The 22,108-nt window shown below is 32.9% G+C and overlaps 3 protein-coding genes across 3 annotated transcripts; 1 reads left to right on the top strand and 2 right to left on the bottom strand.

The window, feature by feature from the left end:
- Positions 1 to 461: 461 nt before the first annotated feature.
- LOC6641982 (protein aubergine) lies at positions 462 to 4,858 on the top strand. The gene is made up of 9 exons (XM_002065004.3): positions 462 to 655; positions 1,478 to 1,634; positions 1,696 to 2,189; positions 2,257 to 2,449; positions 2,598 to 2,725; positions 2,796 to 2,950; positions 3,024 to 3,413; positions 3,475 to 3,585; positions 3,648 to 4,858. Exons 1-9 carry the CDS (start codon positions 560 to 562, stop codon positions 4,546 to 4,548), a joined length of 2,625 nt encoding a protein of 874 aa, XP_002065040.2. The 5' UTR covers positions 462 to 559; the 3' UTR covers positions 4,549 to 4,858.
- A 673-nt stretch (positions 4,859 to 5,531) lies between these two features.
- On the bottom strand, positions 5,532 to 19,342 carry LOC6641981 (tubulin monoglutamylase TTLL4). Its single transcript, XM_023175822.2, has 10 exons — positions 19,167 to 19,342; positions 15,940 to 16,859; positions 15,519 to 15,878; positions 15,092 to 15,449; positions 14,909 to 15,033; positions 14,393 to 14,832; positions 14,163 to 14,333; positions 13,827 to 14,105; positions 5,858 to 6,005; positions 5,532 to 5,783 (listed from the first exon to the last, which is right to left on the bottom strand). The coding sequence occupies exons 2-9, from the start codon at positions 16,715 to 16,717 to the stop codon at positions 5,931 to 5,933; spliced, it is 2,586 nt and encodes an 861-aa protein (XP_023031590.1). The 5' UTR covers positions 16,718 to 16,859; positions 19,167 to 19,342; the 3' UTR covers positions 5,532 to 5,783; positions 5,858 to 5,930.
- A 751-nt stretch (positions 19,343 to 20,093) lies between these two features.
- On the bottom strand, positions 20,094 to 21,510 carry LOC6641980. The gene is made up of 4 exons (XM_002065002.3): positions 21,140 to 21,510; positions 20,883 to 21,080; positions 20,337 to 20,817; positions 20,094 to 20,278 (listed from the first exon to the last, which is right to left on the bottom strand). The coding sequence occupies exons 1-4, from the start codon at positions 21,455 to 21,457 to the stop codon at positions 20,136 to 20,138; spliced, it is 1,140 nt and encodes a 379-aa protein (XP_002065038.1). The 5' UTR covers positions 21,458 to 21,510; the 3' UTR covers positions 20,094 to 20,135.
- Between the last annotated feature and the right edge of the window lie 598 nt (positions 21,511 to 22,108).

Raw genomic sequence — 22,108 nt, 5'->3', positions numbered from 1 at the left:
TCGTTTCGCAGATGTCAATATATTCCATTTGGTTTCAGGTTTATTTTTATTTCTGAACTAGGTAAGCTTCAATTGTGTAAAACTTGATGCCCTTCTTAAATCAAAACTTTGTAAGTTTTTTAGGGAAACGAGAAAAGCAATAAATTTGCAAGGGTTTTATACATAATTTAACCATATAGCAATCACAAAACATGCGGATAGTTTGTAGAACTTATACCTAACATCTTAAAACTACCTAAAATATTTTTGAATTTATTTAAATTTAAAACACATTTTAAGGTTTTGATGTGTTTTAAACCTAATTGTGATAGGAATGTAGAAGGTTCAATTTTTACCGTCCTTGTGTTTTAATGAAATAGGTGAATCTGGAACAAAATGGAATTTATTGTAGCCCTGTATTCAATAAAGTTCGATAACTTTTGTTTTTGATCCATCCCTGAAGCTTGAGCGATATCATTTGAATTTTTTTCCTATCGCAGATTTAAATGTGCGAATTTGACGTCTTTGACTCGTAAGAAAAAAAGTGCGAACATAACAGTGAAATTAAGATAAAAATATTATGAATAATTTGCCATCTAATTCTGGTCACTCCCGTGGCCGAGGTCGTGGAACTAAAAAAAATGAAGAAGTAACTCGTGGCTTGGGGCCTCAATTGGTAAATATTAATTTTGAATAAATATATTAAAATGTTCATTTATGTACATAAATAAATTTGTACATCAATTGTAAAATGAAAAATTTGTTTGACTTCAGCAATTGTGTACATGTGTGTATTGAGTCGCAGAGTTTCTTGTCAGATTTTATGAGCATCGTTTCCCATTGCGGAGGATTAACCGTTAGAGCTTAATGACGCTTTTTCTGTTTCATAATGTGTATGTACATATGTATGTAAGTATGACTATTCATGTCAATACATGTATGTATGTATGTACACACATGCATATGTACATGTGCATAGAAGTGATCGGATACTCGTGAAATCTTATTCGGCTGTTAAGACTTCGTCCGTGTAGTAAATGCGCAATGCTGAACATTAATACGAGAGGAATGAATGGCCGGTAGCGTCAAATTTAAAAACCCGTTAAATAATATTGAAACAGTGCTACATAGGACATACATACATATGTAGTTATATACGTAATGATGTTCACCGTGTTTGGTAAAGCTATTTATACCAAACTCGGAAATTAAAAGTGGTTTGATAATTGTCTAGATTTTAGAAACTATCGCCATTTATTCCCATGGATTGGATACATATACATACAATTATATGTACATATTACACCCATTGCGAGGCTAAAAAAAGTGATGACTTCTAAATTTTGATGGTTGTATGTGTGTGTGCATATAAATATGTACATGAAGACCGTGGTGTTGTGTTCTTGTTGTTGGTTTTGGAGATTCTTATTGATTCTGTATTAGTTTACTCTTGTTGCTTTGTTCAAAATTAAATTAAATTTTGTTTTTTTATATTTAGGGACAGCCTTCCAGTTCAAGCGGGAGTCAGCAGCATCAAGTAAGAGCAGCTGCTGCTGCTTCTTCCTTAGGCAACGAACCTCCGAAGCAGTTGCATGAAGGTTCAGGCAGTCAAAGTACTACCGAGACCCTGAAATCTCGCGAGACTGAAGGAAGTGGTGAGGGTGTGTGTTGAATATTAGTGGAATATATGAAATAATTTTCATTTTTATAAAAAAGGTGAAGCACGTGGATCTGTTCGCGGTCGCCGCGTAATAACGGACGTTGTACACTCTCGCCCTCAGGGATTGGTGACCAAAACGGGATTGTCGGGGACAAGAACTACCGTCCAAACCAATTATTTTAAGCTTTTGACCACCCCGAATTGGACGATTTACCAATACCGAGTGGACTTTGTTCCGGACGTAGACAATACTCGCTTGCGGCGTGGGTTGTTATCGGAACACAGGAATCTTCTGGGCGGTTACATATTTGATGGAACCGTCATGTTTTGCTCAACAGCTTTCAAGCCTGTGCCCAAAAGTGCATACGTTTTGGAGTTGGTGACCACAAGTCGCTCGGGTGAAAGATTTGAGGTCAAAATAAAACATGTCGGAACTGTGGAATCCGGCGATTCTCAGCAATTTCAGGTTCTCAATCTGATTCTGCGTCGAGCCATGGAGGGTTTGAATTTGCAGCTGGTCTCACGGAATTTTTTTGACCCGAAGGCCAAGGTAATCCTTTCATTATCGCGCTCCTAAACTAAATTTTATGTATGACACGTATTAATTTTTATCTTAGATTAACCTGGAGAACTACCGGATGGAATTATGGCCCGGATATCAAACTTCTATTCGCCAACACGAATCGGACATATTGCTGTGCTCTGAGGTTGCACATAAGGTGATGAGAACTGACACCTTGTTTAACATTTTGTCCGAGACGATTCGTGAGAATGACGATTATCAAGCTGCATTCAAGCGACAAGTAATTGGTAAGTCATTCGGGTAATTTGGAACTAGCGAATACTGATATTGTCTTCACTTTATTTCGTTCCAATGAAAAAACTATATGTTTGGTGTCCACATGTCTTACACGACAATTTAATGGATTAATTGTTTTGTTTTTCTACATTTGGTTAGGCATGGTTGTTTTCACGGATTACAACAATAAAACGTACCGTGTAGATGAGGTTGACTTCGACTCGTCTCCATTATCGACATTTGCTACCAAAAATGGGAAGATCAGCTACGTGGAATACTATAAAACGGTAAATCACCATCCGATCCCGATATTGAGTATAGTTTAAAAATATTAATTTCTGTATACTCGGAATTTAGCGTTATAACATCACCATCAGGGACTGCAAGCAGCCAATGATTGTGTGCAATCCGACAGAGAAAAATATTCGCGGTGGAGTGGATCAGCTCATTATGTTGATTCCCGAATTGGCTCGTGCCACTGGAATGACAGACGCTATGCGTTCCAATTTTAGGTGGGTCGTTTGCGAAATATTACTTTTTCTTATTGAAATCTTACTTTTCTGTTTCGTTTTTCGTATAATACAGGCTGATGAAGGCAATGAGTGAGTACACCCGATTAGCTCCTGATCGCCGTATTGAGCGCCTCCGTGCTTTCAATAGCCGCCTGAAATCATCTGCACAGAGCATGGAAGTCCTAAAATCGTGGAATATTGATCTGGATGTTGCGTTGGTTGAGATACCGGCACGTGTATTACAACCAGAAAGGATTCTTTTCGGGAACCAGGCGCGGTTCATGTGCGACCATCGCGCAGATTGGTCATTCGAGTTTCGTAAGAATTCCATGTTCAGCCACATGGATATTAAGAGGTGGTATGTAATAACACCGCAACGTCATAAGCGCGAGGCTCAAGATTTCGTTAAACTGTGCATTCGAGCAGCTTCTGGCATGAAGATGTTGATTGCCGAACCACGATAGTAAGTACAAAATCGTTTAGGGTATCTTTTAAGTGTATTTGTCACTTGGCATATATTACAGTGAGGAAATTCCCGATGACCGCAATAGCGCCTATTCTCGAGCTATTGACGATACCACAGCGAAGGATCCGCAAATTGTAATGCTTGTTCTGAAAACTCCTAATGAAGAAAAGTATGAGAGAATGGTTTAATCAACTAAAGATTGTCAGTAATATTTGGAATTTTCTTTTGCAGGTATAGTTGCATCAAGAAGCGAGCTTGTGTGGATCGCCCTGTGCCGTCGCAAGTTGTGACGCTGAAAACCATTGCCCCGCGTCAAGAAAGGGCTGGCGGTTTGATGTCGATCGCCACAAAAGTTGTCATTCAAATGAATGCCAAGTTGATGGGCGCTCCGTGGATGATAGAGCTGCCTTTGCGTGGTCTAATGACGGTCGGCTTTGATGTGTGCCATTCCCCGAAGAGTAAGAACAAATCATATGGTGCTTTGGTAGCCACAATGGACATGAAAGAGTCTCAGCGCTACTACTCTTCGGTGACGGAGCACATGAAGGGACAGGAGTTGTCGAATCAGATGTCCATGAATATGACATACGCCTTAAAGGCTTACCGCGACTTGCATGGGGCTCTACCAGAGCGCATTCTCTTCTTCCGTGATGGTGTTGGCGATGGCCAACTTCATCAGGTTTTCAACACTGAAGTAAAATTCTTAAAGGCCAAGCTTGATGAAATTTACAAGTCGGCAGGCAAGCCTGAAGGCTCACGCATGGCCTTTGTTGTCGTCGCAAAACGCATTAATACTCGTTACTTTGTTAACAGGCGCAATCCCGTGCCGGGTACCGTAGTCGACGATGTTATTACATTGCCAGAGCGTTACGACTTTTTCCTAGTGTCACAGGCCGTCAATCAGGGAACGGTGTCACCAACAAACTACAACGTCATCCATGACAACATGGGACTCAGCGCTGATAAGATTCAGATGCTGGCATATAAAATGACCCACATGTACTACAATTGGTCTGGTTCTTGTCGTGTCCCTGCCGTATGCCAATATGCACACAAATTGGCTTTCCTTGTGGCCGAAAGCATCAATCGAGCCCCATCAGCAGCTTTGGAAAACCAGCTATACTTCTTATAATGTGTAAAACTCTTGTACTATTTAAAGTTACTTACAAAGATTATGAAAATTTGTATTATTTTATGTTTCCTCATGACACCAAAACAAATATTTGTGAAATCATTCCATGACTACTATTTAAGCAATGACCACCCCTCATTATATATATGAATTATTCTACAAAAGTGCAAGCAGGTCTGCACAATCTGTGTGAAACTTTGCATTTCTTGTACACCTTGAAGTTATCGTTTACGTTAAGTAAAGAAATTTAATTTTGGTAATTTTAAAACTCTAAAAACATAACAAATAAAGTTGTTTACAAAAAAAAAAATAAAGTTGACTCTAGTAAATATTTATGTTAATTGGTGAAGGGGAGAAGAAAATAAACCTGGGGCTTTAAAATCTGAGAAAAATTAAGTCAGAGCTAGCAATTAACAGGATATTTATACAAGATACCCATTTGTATTGCAAACAAAATAATTAATTTTGCTCCTAAGAAATAACGGACATAATGGTTATGATTGACATAGAGTTGTTAATCAACAAAACCGTCTCTAGATCAGGGAAAGAATCTTTGGCAGGTTTAAAGAAGCATGAAATTTTGAACTACTTATAACACAAAAATGAAAATCGTCAGGCTCGGACATTAAGGGCTACACGAAAAATACACCTTGAATTAATATTTTACCTTTAGAAGAAGTTTAATTTAAAATAATTAACATTAATTAAAAATAAAATGGACTTTACGCTAAATCAAGTTTTAAGTGTTTGTCAATCGATACAGAAATAGACTTGGGCTTATCTGAATTTCAAATTATATAAATCTCAATTTCTGATTAGAGATTTTGCCAGTTTTGAAGCTTCGCAAAATTTATTATTCTTTATGCTTTGCTGAGTTTTATCTGCATCTGAAAATTGGCAAAAATACAACGTACTCAGTAGTGAAACAATTATATTTTATTTTTTTAGATTTTCTATAAATTTTCCATAAAACAATTGAAAAATTTGTGGTTTGATTCATCATAATTTTTTACTCACTGTCAATTTTGAACAATTTTTCTAAGATTACAACATATTTTTTTTGTTTTGTTTTTTAATTTTTTGAACACATGTTTTTCTTTATATACTTAATAATAAATTTGATAAACTGGACAACGACGGAAATTTAACTGATTTATATATGTATATATATATATATTATGATGCAATATCTTCAGTCTAGGAAAAAACCAAACGTTCAAATATAAATGGTGAACCTATTGAAAAAAACAAAGAAGAAAATAATTAAAATTTAGGAAAACATATGCTGTAAACAAAATTATTTATTAACCTTAATGGTGTTGAGCAGAATGAATCAAATCGACAGTTGATTTATGTAAAATGCATTCCATCCCAGACTTTTGCTAAGCATCCACCAAGACATCCCGTGCTGGGGCCTCCTCCGGCTTAAGAATGAACTCATCTTTAACGCTCCAATCCTAAATGCCAAAAATATGAATTAATTCAGGAATTGTTTGTACTCAGATTTCGTTATGAATGGAATTGAACGAATTGTTAGTATGAGTAATAGAGATGAGGATGCATAATTTACCAAGAGATTACCGTATATATAGAAACACATTAGTATAGCTAAATTATTCATAAGCATTTCTTACAATTATCTTAGAAACAGTGTTTAAATGATAATTCCGGTTGAATGGATTAAATTTGCCACTTAGCAGGCCTTACGCTAAAGTATTCAATCATAAAACTGAACTAAACTAAAACCACAAAAAAAAAAAAAATGAAAAGAAATGGTTGCAATTTTTATTATTTTTTATAATAATTATTTTACCTAATGAATAATAATTTAACATAGTTTTACGAAGAGCCTGTTATTTTTTTGTGCATACATTTAATTTCCTTTATCATCATTTAAAACATTAATTATTTCAATATAGTAGTACATGTATATATTTTTACAACAGCAGTTTTCAATTTTTACATACAAAGTCTAAATAAAAACAAACTAACTAAAATTTCAACACAAATAGTAACCATTTTTTTTTTTTTGTTTTGTGACTACAATCGATTATGAAACTTAATTAAGATTTGTTTTTCTTTTGTACTTATGTGTGTAATTAGACGAAAAATACAATAGAAATCATTAGATTATACCATCTGACCCGAGAAACTTTGCCCTCATAATAGGCAAATAATAATCATAAAGACTAGATTTCATTTTATTAACCTTTATCAGTGAACTGAAAACAAACCAATTGACAATAATTTTCAATTGAGGTGTTAAAGAAAACTAATATTCGTTTAAGGTCTCTAGACTTTAACGTATCTGAAATTTTATTATATTTATCTTAGTCCTTATAAAATTGGAGATTCAAATTATAATATTTAAATTAATAATCGTTTTAATTTGATAAAATACTTAAAAACAAATCATTTTCGAAATCGTGCAAAATAAAAACGCCTTTTAACAGAAGATATATCAGATCAACAATCAGATAAAACACAAACAGGGAATACAGTAGACCTCCGGGTAACAAACACCTCGAATAACGCACACATTTATTTGAAAAAAAAAATAAAAGTAATAATTCGAATAACGACGAACGAAAAAGGTGGAAACCTTAATTAAATGTAAAATTTCTGTCTGTATTAAGCAACGAAACAGGAGAAATTTTGAATATACATTATAGAGCTGTCCACAGTGACCATTTTACACATTATAATAAACATGTTCTTTTCAGATTTCAATTAACTTTCAATAAAATCTTAGTTTAAAAGTATTTGAATTGGTAAATTTTTAAGTTATTTAAAAGTTTTTATACATTTATATTATTTTCTTTCAATAACAATTGAAATTAAAATACGTAATAAATGTTATTTTTCAACCTAATAAGGATAAGGTTCATTTTAAATTAATTAATATGGAAAAGACTGTTTCGCTTAACGAACAAGATGCTGTAACGATTTGTCTGTGTTAACCGAGGGTCCACTGTATATTTTTAAATTTTTGCTTATACACGAAGTCTCGTCTGATTGGAAGTTTTTTTTTGGGAGACAATTTTACCTTATACACGGCACCAATTGATAATTTGCTGATGTCTTCGGCTGTTAATTAATTTAAACTTATTTAAGAATCAGTTTTTGCAAATATGAAAGCGTCTTTTTGGTGTCTTGTTTTAATAACAGTTAAGTAACAGAAGAGCCTAAGATAGGATCATCAAAGGGAAATTGTTTAAACACAAAATTGTTATGAGAATTAATCGCAGATGCAATTCTTTTAAAACAATAATGTGCTGAATTCGTAGGCTCAATAATAACCATTTAAATGCCAAGAGAATTATAAACGTCCATAACAACTATGATATGAAATTAAAAGTTTATTTTCTCCCTATTCAAGTACTTGACATAGACGAGAAATAATAAAAGGTAATTAAACAGATAAAAGATAGTTAAAGAGCTTCTTAGGTAAGATTAAAATTTAACCTAAATGTCCACATAAAATATAGAAACTTATTTACTTTTAATTGAGGATTTGAAGTGTAATTTCTTAAGAGTCAATCCGAGTCAATATGAGAATTCTGCAATTTTGATGTTAATTTTTGGCCCAGTCGCTGAAACATATTCTTCATCCATAATCCATATTCTTAATATAAAGAATTGTTGTTCTAACGTGAGAGGTTTTTCGTTTCGTTTTATTTTCATTTTCAATTTATTTTTGAGGTTTTTTTTCTCTTTCTTCTACCACAACACACTTCACTAGCATAATTTTTTAAATGTTTAATTTATTTTCAAAAATTTCTATTTAACCAGTGGATATTTCATTCATGTGAATAATGTTTCAAACGACAATGTTTAAAAAACTATTCACTTAAATACATACAACAACAAATGGTATAACAAAAATCTGTATCTGTATTTTTTGAATACTTAAAAACTTTGAGCATTTGTTTTTTTCTTTCTAGAGTTTGATACTTGATATATCACCAATTTGTTTAATGTTTTCTTTTGTGTTTTTTTTGTTTTTTTCGTATTAAATTCAAATATTCCCAACAAGCTGCAATCATCTATGCGTGTATATAAATTCATTAGATGTTTTTGTGTTTGTAAAAATCTCATACATACATACATACATACATATATGTAGTAGTTCAAATGAACGGCAGTATTCTACATTACATTTAATTTAGTTAATATAAGGTATACAAGGTATGTGTGTATATATATGTAGCAATGCATTTAATTTCATTAATTAACACATACACACACAAATGTCTGTCGAAAAAACATTAAAAACCAAAAAGGAAAACATCACAATTTGTTAATAAAGAATCACTTGTTAATTAATTATTTGTTTACATACCATACCATATACAATATACACTCTCTCTCTCTCTCTTTCTATTCTTTAAATTTACATTTTGAATTACGCTCTTGTTTTTAATTTATATCTATGGTAGTTACTCTTTAGGTAGGAATCACCATTTATAATGGTTAACCGGATACGACTTAAATTAGAACATCAAATATACACACTTGTTATTATAACTAAGACAATTGCACTAAATATAACAGAAGTGATTACTACGAATGCGATGGCAGCGATTATCACTTTAAAATCCATCTCATAAACTTGATGAAGTAATCCTGCAAAATTTTACAAATTACAAACAAAACAAATTGATTGTAAATTCGTGTTAATTTGATCATTTAATTTTTGGTCGTAGAGGGGGGGAGGCAAAACAAAGCAAATTTTTTATTGAAAATGATATTGTATGCATTGGTATCTATGTATGTATGCAAAAACGATCAACGATTATGTAAACTATGTATAATTAAAAATTTTGGGAAATTTTTTGGTTATAGGTGGTTCTATTTGAATTATTAGAATATTAATATGTTTCATTAATCTAGTCGCAGGTATATGATTTTTCAAAATTCTATCCTACCACCAGGAGCCCAAATATGTAAAAATATTTTAAATGGAGAAAAAATTATACGAAAATATGTTATACATTTATTTTAAAAATTCAAGTTTTTTTTGCGTCTTTGAATGAATCCCACAAAATGGTCACAAAAAATACTTACTAGTATGGAAAAAATAATTATTATACACGAAATTTAACTAAATTAATGAAATTCAAGTTTTTGCTCTTTTTTGTTTATATTTTAATGGACTTCTTATAGCCAGTCACATTTTTTATTTTAGCTATTTGAAAATTAGAAAATCAACAAAAAAATTCAATCGACTTAAAATTTGAAAATCAATAAAATAAACAAAATTCAATCGATTAACAATTAAAAAGAATAAATGAATAAAAAAAGAAACACTAGAAGACTGCAGGAATACATTAAAAGCTTTGCTTATTTTGAATATTATTCCATTAGTACTTATATTTCAATACATATTGAGCAACAGCAAATGAATAGAATAGATTTAAATAAGGGAATGTATTTATTCAAAAATTCGCATTGTTTTGAGTATTCTTAGTATATTGAGTTTTGCAAAACTGAATTTTGAAAGGGTATTTTGTGTGTTCATATAAAGAAGTGGTATCATTACTTTAATCAAAAATGAGTACTTATTTGTCTTCTATTCAAATGGAATAGACTGCCAAGTCAACATTTGTATTCACTTTTATATAATATTCATTTGTTTCTTTAGTCTTGACTAAATATTTTAAATGCAGCTCTCTAATATAATGATTTCAGTAAATTAATTCTAAAAGACGAGAATGAACTTAAGTAAATCAAATTTATTCAAAACATTTACCAATTGTTAAGTGTTTTATGTAAGATAATTTTGGATCGGTAGTGACTTAAACTAATCTTTGAATAGATTTAAATCAGTTCTTAAACTATTTTCTTTGGTCAACTCTCAAAATGTAAGCTAAATTGCCCAATAGAATGACTAATGGCTTATAAATTGAAGTAAATCGCGCCAATTTTGACATTTTTCGAAAATTTATATGCAAAGCTAATGAAAGACACTAAAAAGTGAATGACAAAATGGTATTTTAATGAATTATAAACTATTTTCGAACTAGGCCACTTTTGTTCTAATTTGAATTTGTATAAAATTAAAAACTTGATTTTAAAACCAAATTATTTTTCGCTGTGTTGTATTATAAAAGCTCAAGGAAAATGTTATTATTATCTTGATTAGGATTTTTGGTACATTTGGCATTGAAATTTCCAATGGAGAAAGCGCTAGGTAGACGTTTGCAATAAATATTACCTTAATAGCCACCCACCTGGCGTTGAGAGGAATTCTTGTTCTTGTTGCAAGTGTAAAGAGTATGTAGTGTGATCACCTTCGACGTACTGGACACCCACCACAATACACACATACAAACAGATAGAAATTGAAGTGTTTTGTTGTGACAAAGTGTATTAGAAAACAATAACATAAGAATAGGGAGGGGTGAAAAATATACCTTAAACATAATGCATACACAAAACTATAAAAATAACTTAATAAGAATTCATGTAAGAAAGGTAAATAAGAAATGATCGTAGAGATAGAATGTACATATGTATTGTTTTAGTAGTGTGTTGGGTCCAAATCCTTAATAAGTTAATTTACTCATTGGCAAATTAGTTGAATAGTACACTGACTTTGTTATTCGACTCACAATTTCTTCTCTCATTACAAGAACTCTTTGGCAGTTGGTAAGTGAACAACTGATCAAGTGAGCGAGTCACTCACTCAAACAGTTTGAGTCACTCACTTGTAATGAAAGAAGGGCTAAACAACAAGTAAGACAGTGAACAACAAATCAAGTTTTGACCCAGTAAGCAAATTGCTCAATCCCTTCATGAGAGAGCTTAATTTAATCAAAAGTTACTAAGCCGTGCTTCTCATTAAAGTTAAGTTTATCGACAGTCTTTGATCTAATTGGGATCCTAAAGCTTTTTACACTCGATATCTAAACCAAAAGTCACCTTAAACCTTACGAAATGTCTGAACAAGAAACAACTTTTCTTTCATTCTAAAATTTGGATTTTCATTGCAAACTATTTAATTTAAATTTATCTCAATTTACTTCAGAATTTTGTCAATTCCATATAAATAAATTAATATTAATAGATTTATTCTTCTATCGAGTCTAGATAAATATATTTTAATTATTCCTTGCCATTTTAGATTTAAATTGTTAAAAATTATGAAAATAACATGCAGTAAATATTGCAATATAAATATTATACGATGAATATTAAAAACATTTTAATGAAAATTAAATATGAAAAATAAATTAATTAAAAACCAGAGGGCCGGGGCTAACTTCGACCGCGTCAAAGTTTGTATACCCTTGCAACTTTTATGGTAACTCTTTCCTTACCTAAAGCCATCAAAGTGGAAAAACGTTCAAGCTAAAAAGGCTAACATTTGCGAAAGAACGGCCTACAATCTTAGTATAGGAAATAACGAAGATTTGATCAAAGTCACTGTTTTCCACCGATCGTTCCTATGGGAGCTATATGATATAGTAACCCGATATTTATCAAATTCGGCACAGTCATTAACAGATATACTAAACTAACAAATATTTAATTTAAAAGCAATCGCGTCAAAAGTAACGAAGTTATTGACAAAAGTCACTGTTTTCGAAAGATCGTTTCTATGGGAGCTATATGATATAGTCACCCGATCTTGATCAAATTTAGCACAGTCGTTTATATGTATAATTAATTCACCAATATGAAATTTCACGACAATAGCTCAGAAAATAACGAAGTTATTAAGAAAAGTCACTGTTCGTGACTTTGCTGTTTGTATGGGAGCTATATGATATAGTGGTCCGATCCGGCTGAATCCGAGATATACAACGCCTGCAGTATATACAAGCCTACATGCAAAATTTCAGCTCTGTAGCTTTTACGGTCTAGGAGGAGTTTGCGTTGATCCAGACGGACGGACAGACGGACGGACGGACGGACGGACGGACATGGCTATTTGAACTCGTCTCGTCGTGCTGATCAAGAATATATATACTTTATATGGTCGGAAATGCTTCCTTCTATGCGTTGCACACTTCTGACCAAAATTAATATACCCTTTTTGCAAGGGTATAAAAACTCAAAAAGAGCAGAACTTCTCTCGCACGCCATAAAATCGGTTTAGATTAAACTAAAAAAAATAAATATCTTTCTACTAAGAGAAATTCGTCAAATTGGTTTTTAATTTAGATAAATATTATGTGGGGTTTTCTTTTAAAGAGAGTTAAATGAAAAATATGAACTGATTTTTGAGCTGCAAATACCATTTAAAAGTTACTATTTTATGCGTTAACCAACAAAAACAATAACTAGACTTATACTTTTTAAAAGATAATGGTTATAGTCCACTGTAAATATATATTAATCAATCTGAGAATAAATGCTCTACTCTGGACCATTTTGGAGAAACCTTCTTTGTTAATACAATTCTTGTTGAATAGAACGACAAAATATATGGGATATATGATTAATAAAGTTTTTAAAAGCTTCTAATATTATTATTTGTTGTTATAAACAGTAAATTTGTGAGAGTATATGGCTAGAATTAAGATTCATTTAATTGATTTTGAACCATTGTCTATAGGCAACTGTGTTAATTAGAAACCAACTAAAGTCTATAAATGTTCCCACATAAAATCTCTAAGCATTTGTTTAAAAATTAATTAAATATATCATTTTTTTTTTCTTTTTTTGCTTTTAAAACATTACATTTTCGTAAATATATACGACGAGTTATATGTGTCTAAAGGACCAAAAGTTTCCAAGTAGTTCTATGTTTAAATCTAAGAAAAAAAAAAAAACAATTCTTATTACATGAAAACACAAGTCAATTGGAGTACTTTAGATTGAAGTTGTCTTTTCTATATATATATATATAAATATATGTGATTATATCAGATTATTATTGGTTTTCTTTGTAATTTACTTTACGATTTGACTACGTAAAGTCCATAGCAAGTCAATAGATAGAACTTACGATAATAGAGAGCACGGCAGCGCCAATAGAATGATTGAATTGCTCGCCAACAGCCCTCAAAAATTTAATGAATTCAAGAATGTATTTAAATTAGTTATTTACAGTAGATTTCAAAAGAATTTTCAGACTCCTATATATGTATATATAATATTAGTGTGTTTATAATTAAAAAGAAAACTTTTCAGAAAAGTTTTTACACCTCATTTTTGAATATGATACATTAACTCAATTGCTATTACCCTCTCAAGCGAAATAAGTTAGGTATGGATAATTTTTATTTTTAAATACAGAAAATATTCTCTATGCTATTTAGAAAACTTACCTTTTTGGCTGGTGGGGCTGGAACTTGCAAATGGTATTTATTCTGACAATAGTCACGTAATAAAGCAATGCCCTCTGTACGATTGTTGGCATAACGCGATTCCCAGGCATCCAAAAGTCGATTGTAATATCGCGGTATATCATTATATTTCAGATATTTATAGGTCTGATCAGTTGGAAAAATGCGCTCTAATGGCGCACATCGCGCCAACTCATCCTCTGCGATAATCAGACAACGTACATCATCTGGTGTCAGGTTCTGCAGTATTGCATCAATATACTAAGGAAAAAAATTCAAAGTTTAAGTGTTTTATAATGAATATTAAAGAATCTATACCTCTTCACGATCTTCCATGGATTTGCGTGTAAATGTATTATGTTTCACCTTTTCTTCGCGGGATAAATAATTGATATAAAGGCGTTTATCATAGCACATTTGTGTGCCTGGTGGAAATGAAAATTCAGCAGCCAATTCTTTTTGCTTCTCTTGAGTCAGTTTCGGCGGTACCTGTAATTTTTTGCAATACAAATTAGTAAGACATAATTTTTAGTTAGTTTATTACAAACATTATACAAAGCCGTATTGAGAACACCTTGCACCAAGGGCGCTTTAACATGCGCATCTAGCGGCAGTTCTGAGTGTAAACTGGGCGATATATTAACCTCCAGTAGCCATGGTACCAGATCCGAATCAAGAATAACATCAAAACCAAATAGTTCAAAGCAACTATATTTGGATTCAACGTTGGCCCTTATCATATTATTTATACCATTTTCGCCAGCAAAAAGTGTACGAAGCACTAAACTTCTCAATGCTTCCCATAGACAATCGGTACGAACACCTCGATTGGCCAGATAAGTCCATAAACATTTGATTGTCCATTTGTGGCCATGGCATGCATTGACATCCTCATTCTTTGAGTAATTCGATGAAAATTTATTGATGCTGTAGTTTGTTAAATGCATGCAGCGATCATTCAATGTATCTGCCTTGGAACTGTATTTTACTATACCAAAAAAAAGGGTAGAAAGAATTTACATTTTAGAATATAAAGCCAACTTTGGTTAGTTTAAGAAACTTACCGGAAGCGAAACGGGCCAATCCATTGTGATACATAAAAACCCTCAAGGGATTAACTGACGTGACCAGCACATAGAGACGCAAATCGAATTTGCTACCATTAATTAGAAGTGGACGTTCTATATACCTATTTAAATAAAGCAATTATATATAATGAAACATTACTGAAATAAAAAAAAACTTACTTTTGTACAATCAATGGCCTTCGCTTGGGTATCTGACCCCAACGGTTGATAACTCTTATGCCCGCACCTCGTGCACTAGCCGGCGGCTTTATAATCCACTTGGTATTACGTTGTGCATACCGCGGCCAATGTCTTCGCAATGAGCATAGATCATTTGGTATGATATAGGTACGCGGCATAAAACCAAATTCTTTATTACTATGCCTATGCATTTGTCTCTCTAAATTCTTCCAACACGAATCTTTGCGACCAATGCGAAAGGAGCCAGGTAAATGATTTATTTTCTGATATGAACGTATGGTTTTGAAGCAAGGTGATTTCAAATGTTTTCCCCATACTCCCATCCAGTCATTGGTTTCTGTTGACAACAATACAAATACAATTAAATTTGAATGCAAATCTAGTAATTATTAATTCATATACATACTTTTCAACATTCTCATGCCACTATTGGCCAATATAAGTCGTACAACTTTGGGCATTATATTGGTCACACGCCATTTGAGAACTCTATGTAATTCTGCTGGTACCTTTGGACCTTTCTTCGTGTTTGAAGAGAATGCCAAATACGGCGGAACGTATGGAAATAGACTAGGTACAAGTAACGATTCAGGATTCTTAAGATCATCTTCAGATGATTGAGATGTAAGTATACTACTCCCTGTACTAGTTGTGTGTGTGGATAGAAAACGTTCTGAAGAATGTGTCATCTTATAGGCATGTGCCCGATAACCATCTTCAGTATCGGAGCACACACTTGCCGTATCACTTTCATCAAAATTGGAAACTAAAATAACAAAAAAAATGTCAAAATTTGAAAGCGATTAACACGTGTAATTGAAACTTACTATCATCCAAATCATCATCTTCATCGAAATCATCATTACGATCAAATTCAATGCGTCCATGATTATGGGAATTATCTTTAGATTCGGGTTCTACCAGAATAACTGTGGGCACAGCATCTCCAGCGTTGACATGGGCCTTGGAATTTTTATGCTGCTTTTGTCCCAGACTTCGTAAGACGCTCTGTGGCTTGCGCGATAAACGTGGACTCTGACTATTATATAGTAATACTCTATGAACTGTGGGCAATTGTTTTTTGGTTGCTGTCGCTGTCGATGCTGATGTTGATTGTGCGGCACCGCCTTTAGATCGTTTTGGTGTCAGAGGTAAGCGTGATGGATTGCAGGAAGTTTGCTTTTGACTTCGTTGCTTTAATTCGGAATTAATATTATTATTATTATTGTTATTGTTGTTTGCAAACACGGCAGCATCTCCAGCATCTTCTGGATTATTCTCAGTGGCAAGTTTACAATAGCGACGTTGTACAGGATCGAAACGTGCATCAATTATTTGTTCATTATCATAGATATCTTTTATATCTAAATAATCTTCTGTTTCTTTAACTAAAACCGGATCGTATTTAGTATATTCATCATTATTAGGCGGCCAGCCGCTGTCATATTGTTGTTGTTGTTGTTGTGTTGTAGCCGGTGGGTTATCATTTTTTAGCAACTGATTCCTACGACCAGTCGACGTTTGTTCTTGACCATCATCATCATCATCATCATTATTATCTGCATTATTATGCCTGCTCGTTGGAAGCTCTGAATATGAACTCATTGCCAATTTTGCACCACCTGGACGACCTGTGGTGGTGGTGCTTATACACTTTGATGTTTTGCGTGGCCCACGATTATAAAAATACGAGAAATAATGAGCGTAATGTTGATCAGAAGAACGATATTGAGATTGTCGTTCGGTGCTGCAAAATAAGAAGAAGAATTATATTGGTTAGCAATTAAGAATGATCAATTTATATATTCAAAAAAAAGGGAAAAATGTGCACTTAGTATGTATGTATTTGTGTGGGTGTGTGTGTGTGTGTGTATTTGTTTGTAGTGTGGGATCAATCAACAACTCCAACTATCTATTATAAGTATATTTAACTTGAACACAACCAACAACAACAACAATTACAACAAATATACTCTCTCTACTGTTAAGTGTTGTGTTTTCTTTTGTTGTGTGTGTGTGTTTGTTTGTTTGTATAAAGCTTGGACATTTAGAATTAAAAGAAAAAACAAAACTCATTTCACAAATTACAGTATAGATTCCCATGTGGGCTCCAATAATGTGCTATGCTGTGATGAATTCAAGTTGACATATGCAAGACTCTCATCCAGATAATTGGGTGCTCCTGTTGTTCCGGATCTTCTGGTTTGTCGTGATGTTTTCTCCTTGGACGTATCGTCATGATGATGATGATGATGATGATGGTTATGATTATGCCGCAATTTATTATGCTCACTAAAATATTGTTCTGGCCGGCAATTATGTTGTTGTTGTTGCTGTTGTTGTTGTTGTTTTTGATAAGCAAAGTCACTACTTCGGTTCGTTACACCACCTGTCCCTCCACCTCCACCTTGTCTTCGTTGATGATGATAATGCGGATGATTATGATCACTTAATGTAATAAACGAATCGCTATATCGCGCCGAATCTGTTGAAATATTTCCAGTTGTTGTTGTTGTTTTATATGAAGATCTAACTGTTTGTTGTTGCACATCTACAATATCTTTGATTGGTGATGAACGCTTTGGTGATGCATATGGACTCAGTCGGCTCCATTGTGGACTTATTAAATTCACGTTTTTATAATAATTAAATGCACTATCCTCATGAAAATAACGACCAGCTGATGGTGCGGCACCCTGATTACGGGTGCTGTTGCTGCTGGTATTATTATTAGTATTATTTTTATTAATACAATTGTTATTGTTGTTTGTAAAATTATTATAGTTGTTGCTATTGTTGTGGCGCATGTCGATATCGACTCCTTGTTCGCCACGCCACCTCCACATACGGAAAGGCGGGCGTGTGGTGGTGCTCAGTAATCTGCACTGCGATCTCTATATAATGCACATGAATAAGATGAATATAACTTGCTTGCTGATATATTATAATCAGTGCTGAGGGGGTGTGATGATTATTCTTGTTTCGTTCGCTTATTGATGGTTAAAATATTGATATTATAATACACACAAAAATCTGGTGAATAAAAAATGATATGATATTGTCAGTAGATATGAATTATTGCTAAATAGTTAAACAAGGCATCTCAATTTTACATTTTAAGGATATTTTTTAAGTAAAAAGGCGAATCATGTGTATATTATCTTTGTAAATAAAAATTGTAAAGTATAATTAATTATTTGCCAGAATTAAATAAATAAATAAATATATAAATAAATATGTATATTAAATATGTCTAAAAGAGTAAAATTCATAGTAAATTAAGAATTGCATCAATAAGAATTTTCCACATGTATTATTCTTAAAAATTATTTCGCTTTGATCAATCCTGTGTGTTGGTCAATTACACTAAAAAATCAAAAAATTTATTTATATAAATGAAGAAGACAATAGTAACCCCGATGTAACTTAAAAATTGTGTACAAGCAATGCTTGATTTAAAAAAATTTTTTCATTCGCAGAATTTTTTAAAACTTCTGTATCAAATTCTTGCTCGACTTATTGCATTTTATTGGGAGCAAATTTCCCCAATTTTCTCCGCCAAGATCCGACTATGAACCCTATAAAATTAAACAATTTTTATGGCCCCAATTAATCTGTATTCCTTTTATAGGTACATATCTCCTGTTATTGTTTTTGGGCCACTTTACAGTTTACACATTCTGCAACTTTTAGAAAATTTACACACAAGGCATTACATTATATACCATATAATACAAAATAATAACTTCACTCGAATAAACAAACCAGCAGAAATGCAAGCACGAAATATCCTAGGTTTTTCGTAATCGTTTAGACAATAATTTAAGCTTAATGTTTCAATAAAATTCTCAACCACTTACACAAAGATTGTTTATCAAGTAACAACAAAAGCTTTTTTAGAGGACTTTGCATTTAAATCCAGAGGATTGAAAATGTACACATATATACACACATAGACACACACTGTGACCCAATAGGTAAAACTTGGCATCCTTTTTTTTTGGAGCTCAAGGCCATTAAAAATCTAGATCAATTTATATTCATGTAAACTTACATGTTACGAACTTGTTGTTGTTGGTGGTCGTCGGTGACCTTCCTTACTTTCGGTTTTGTGCTACTTTTTATCAGCTGAGCGCGGATGTGGGGGTTGCATTTGATAATGGGTGGGTGGGTCTTGGTTCGACGCTTTTCCGTTTTCTGCTTTAGTTTAATGTCCCCACAAAATCTAGGTCACTGGCACAGCAGCTCCCCTTTTCAGCATCAATTTTGCAAGCAGCAAGCCAACTAAACTAAATTAAAAACTTTGAAAACAAAACAAATTATGAAATTATGTGTTTATTATGTATTTATAATATCTAAGTGCATGTATGGTATAAGCACATGGGTTATTTACCTATAAACACAAACAATTTAACTTTTTCTTCTTAAACGGAACTCCACTTTTAATTCACATTCGTTATAGATTCTATACGGCAGATATGCAGTAGTATTTTCACTAGTAACTTGTTTTTTTTTTAATAATAATAGTTTTATTTTATAAACAAATCACAGCCTACGATAAAACAAAAATTTTGAAGGCAAAACAAAAATCCATGTGCCGCAGACAATGAATACCAGTGTTGCCAGAATTAATCATTTTCTTTTCCGATAAAAGTTTTTACGAATTCCGATATACTTTGTGCTGGGTATTCGAGCAAAGTTCTATAAGGCCCAATTCCCATCTGCGGGGAACGGTGGATGTGAAATAGCGATTCCCCCTGGCACCATCTCTTAACAGCTGATTTTACAATTGCCACAGGCAAACTTGTTGCAAAGTGCAGCGAGAAAAATAAAAATGTATTATTTCTGTATGAAAAAGATAAATTTTTAGATATATAGCTAGGGACTTAGAAACCGTTGAATAAAGATCTTATCATTTTATTTCAAATTTTTGTATTTTAAAGAAATTACACCTATGATTAGGCTAAAGCAAGATTACTTTTTAAAAATTTATTTTTCTCTTGTATTAAAACTATATAGAAAACTAAACTAAATTATTTTCTACGTTGTGGCATGTAAAATGAGTTTTTATAAAGCTTCTTCTATTTCGATCTTCTACCGCCTGTGCTGTTTGATCCAGAGATGGAGACATGGTCGGTGTGCAATGGGAAATAGTGTTATCCATATCTAAACATAAGAAATTATGAACCAGAATTGAAAATTTAAAGATTTTTTTATGACATACCTATGCTAGGATCCTTCCACTCCATTGCCATATTATGTAGAAGAGCTAAGGCCGTAATTGTTTGTTTTGCAGAATTAAACGAACCGTAAAGTGTGCTGTTCAAAACCCCAAATCGTCGCGTCCAAACATTTAAACATTTTCTTGCCGGTGCAAAGGTAAGATCATGGGCATGGTTATAAAGATCCTCCGACTCATCTTTTGGATATGCAACGGGAGTGAAAAGACAAGATGAACAGCTGAGCCTTTCATTTCCGAGTAAAATGCGCCCACGAAACTCATTCTGTTCAAAACGCTCTTTTATTCTAGATAAAGCGAACATCTCTGAAGCTGTATTTATGGAAAATTCTTCTGGTTGACGTAAATCCAAATCCCGTATTTTATAGTCCGCATCGCAAACTAATTGCGAATGAAGAAAATCGTCTAATTGCGTTTGTGTTGCAATTGTTAAATTGCCATTGACAGGTTGATACTGCACAGTTTTCTATGGTATAACAAAATATGTACAACAATTTACAACAAAGATACGAGTGTTTTATAATGTCTTACGTGTAAAACTGCTCCAATCACTTGTGGCATATTTCCAATTTGTTCAAATGAACGCATCATTCTTTCCTTTTCTGATAGTGTGGCGGGCATCCTAATATAGCGTGACGCTTTCGACGATAAAACTGCAGCAACTCGCTTTGTTATTTTTATCATTGTCTGCAAGCTAACACCATGCGCCATGGCAGTCAATTTTGGATGCTAAAGTAAGGGAATGTAAACAGGTATACATACATACACACCCTCTGAATGCTTCTTACCTCGGTGCCTCCCCAAAATCGTATAGCCGATAAGATTTGCAAGTCTGTGGGCACTTGATTCTTCTTGATTGGCTCGATTTCCATATCATCTCGGATTATTTCTATAATACGTCTGAGATTCTCTTTCGTATAACGATATTTTTGCCTAAATTTAATTTCATGATAATCCGTAAATGGATTGAAACGCGCCAAGTTTCTTTTTTTCACTCGCTCTGCTTTGAAAAAGTTTTTTGTATTGGTACGATGGCGAAACTCCTTGAAATCTTCCACATATTTAAAATCTAACAGGCATCGCCGAAATATATCTAGCTCTTGCATTTTAAATGCAAAATTCTCCTTTTGCTCCTTTTTCTCTTTGTTTATGTTAGAGATGGGCAATTTTTCCGTAGCAGTGACTTCACTCACATATATTTTCAAAGTCACGAAAGCTGTTTTTAGCTATAGTCCCGCTAAAAATATAAATATTATTTTCTTAATCACACAAAAACAAAGGCAATAAAAAACCAACCACCACACGATCGCGCTCGTGTAACTTTTTCTTCTCGTTTTAAATGTTTTTGTACCCTTTGTTTTGAAATCTTAAAAATAACTCTTTTTTCGGTGTCCCTTGTAAAATGTACGTTGGTCAACACTAGAAATAAGGAACTCCGACATCAAAAAAGATCCGGTAGTATCGATAGTTCAATTTGAATTTCTTAAAAAAAATTATGTTTTATTAAACTTATACGTTCAGCACAAAAATTTATTTTACTATTTATTTTATTTAACAAATTAAATCTAGTAATAATTACTAAACCTAATGATTTATAAAAGAGCTCTAGCTGCAAGGGCCTTCGACTCGTTAATTTGTTCTCATATTTTTACACGTGTTTCTTTGATGAAATTGTGTATTTTAAGGATATTGTCTACAGAAGGATTATTTAAAAGGTTGGAGGGGGTTAAGGTTCCAAAAAGGGAGACCCTAATGCT

The sequence above is a fragment of the Drosophila willistoni genome, assembly GCF_018902025.1.
Source record: "Drosophila willistoni isolate 14030-0811.24 chromosome 2R unlocalized genomic scaffold, UCI_dwil_1.1 Seg167, whole genome shotgun sequence".
Taxonomy (NCBI): Eukaryota; Metazoa; Arthropoda; class Insecta; order Diptera; family Drosophilidae; genus Drosophila; species Drosophila willistoni.
The sequence above is the reverse complement of the archived record's forward strand: the minus strand, read 5'-3'. Positions and strand labels throughout refer to the sequence as shown.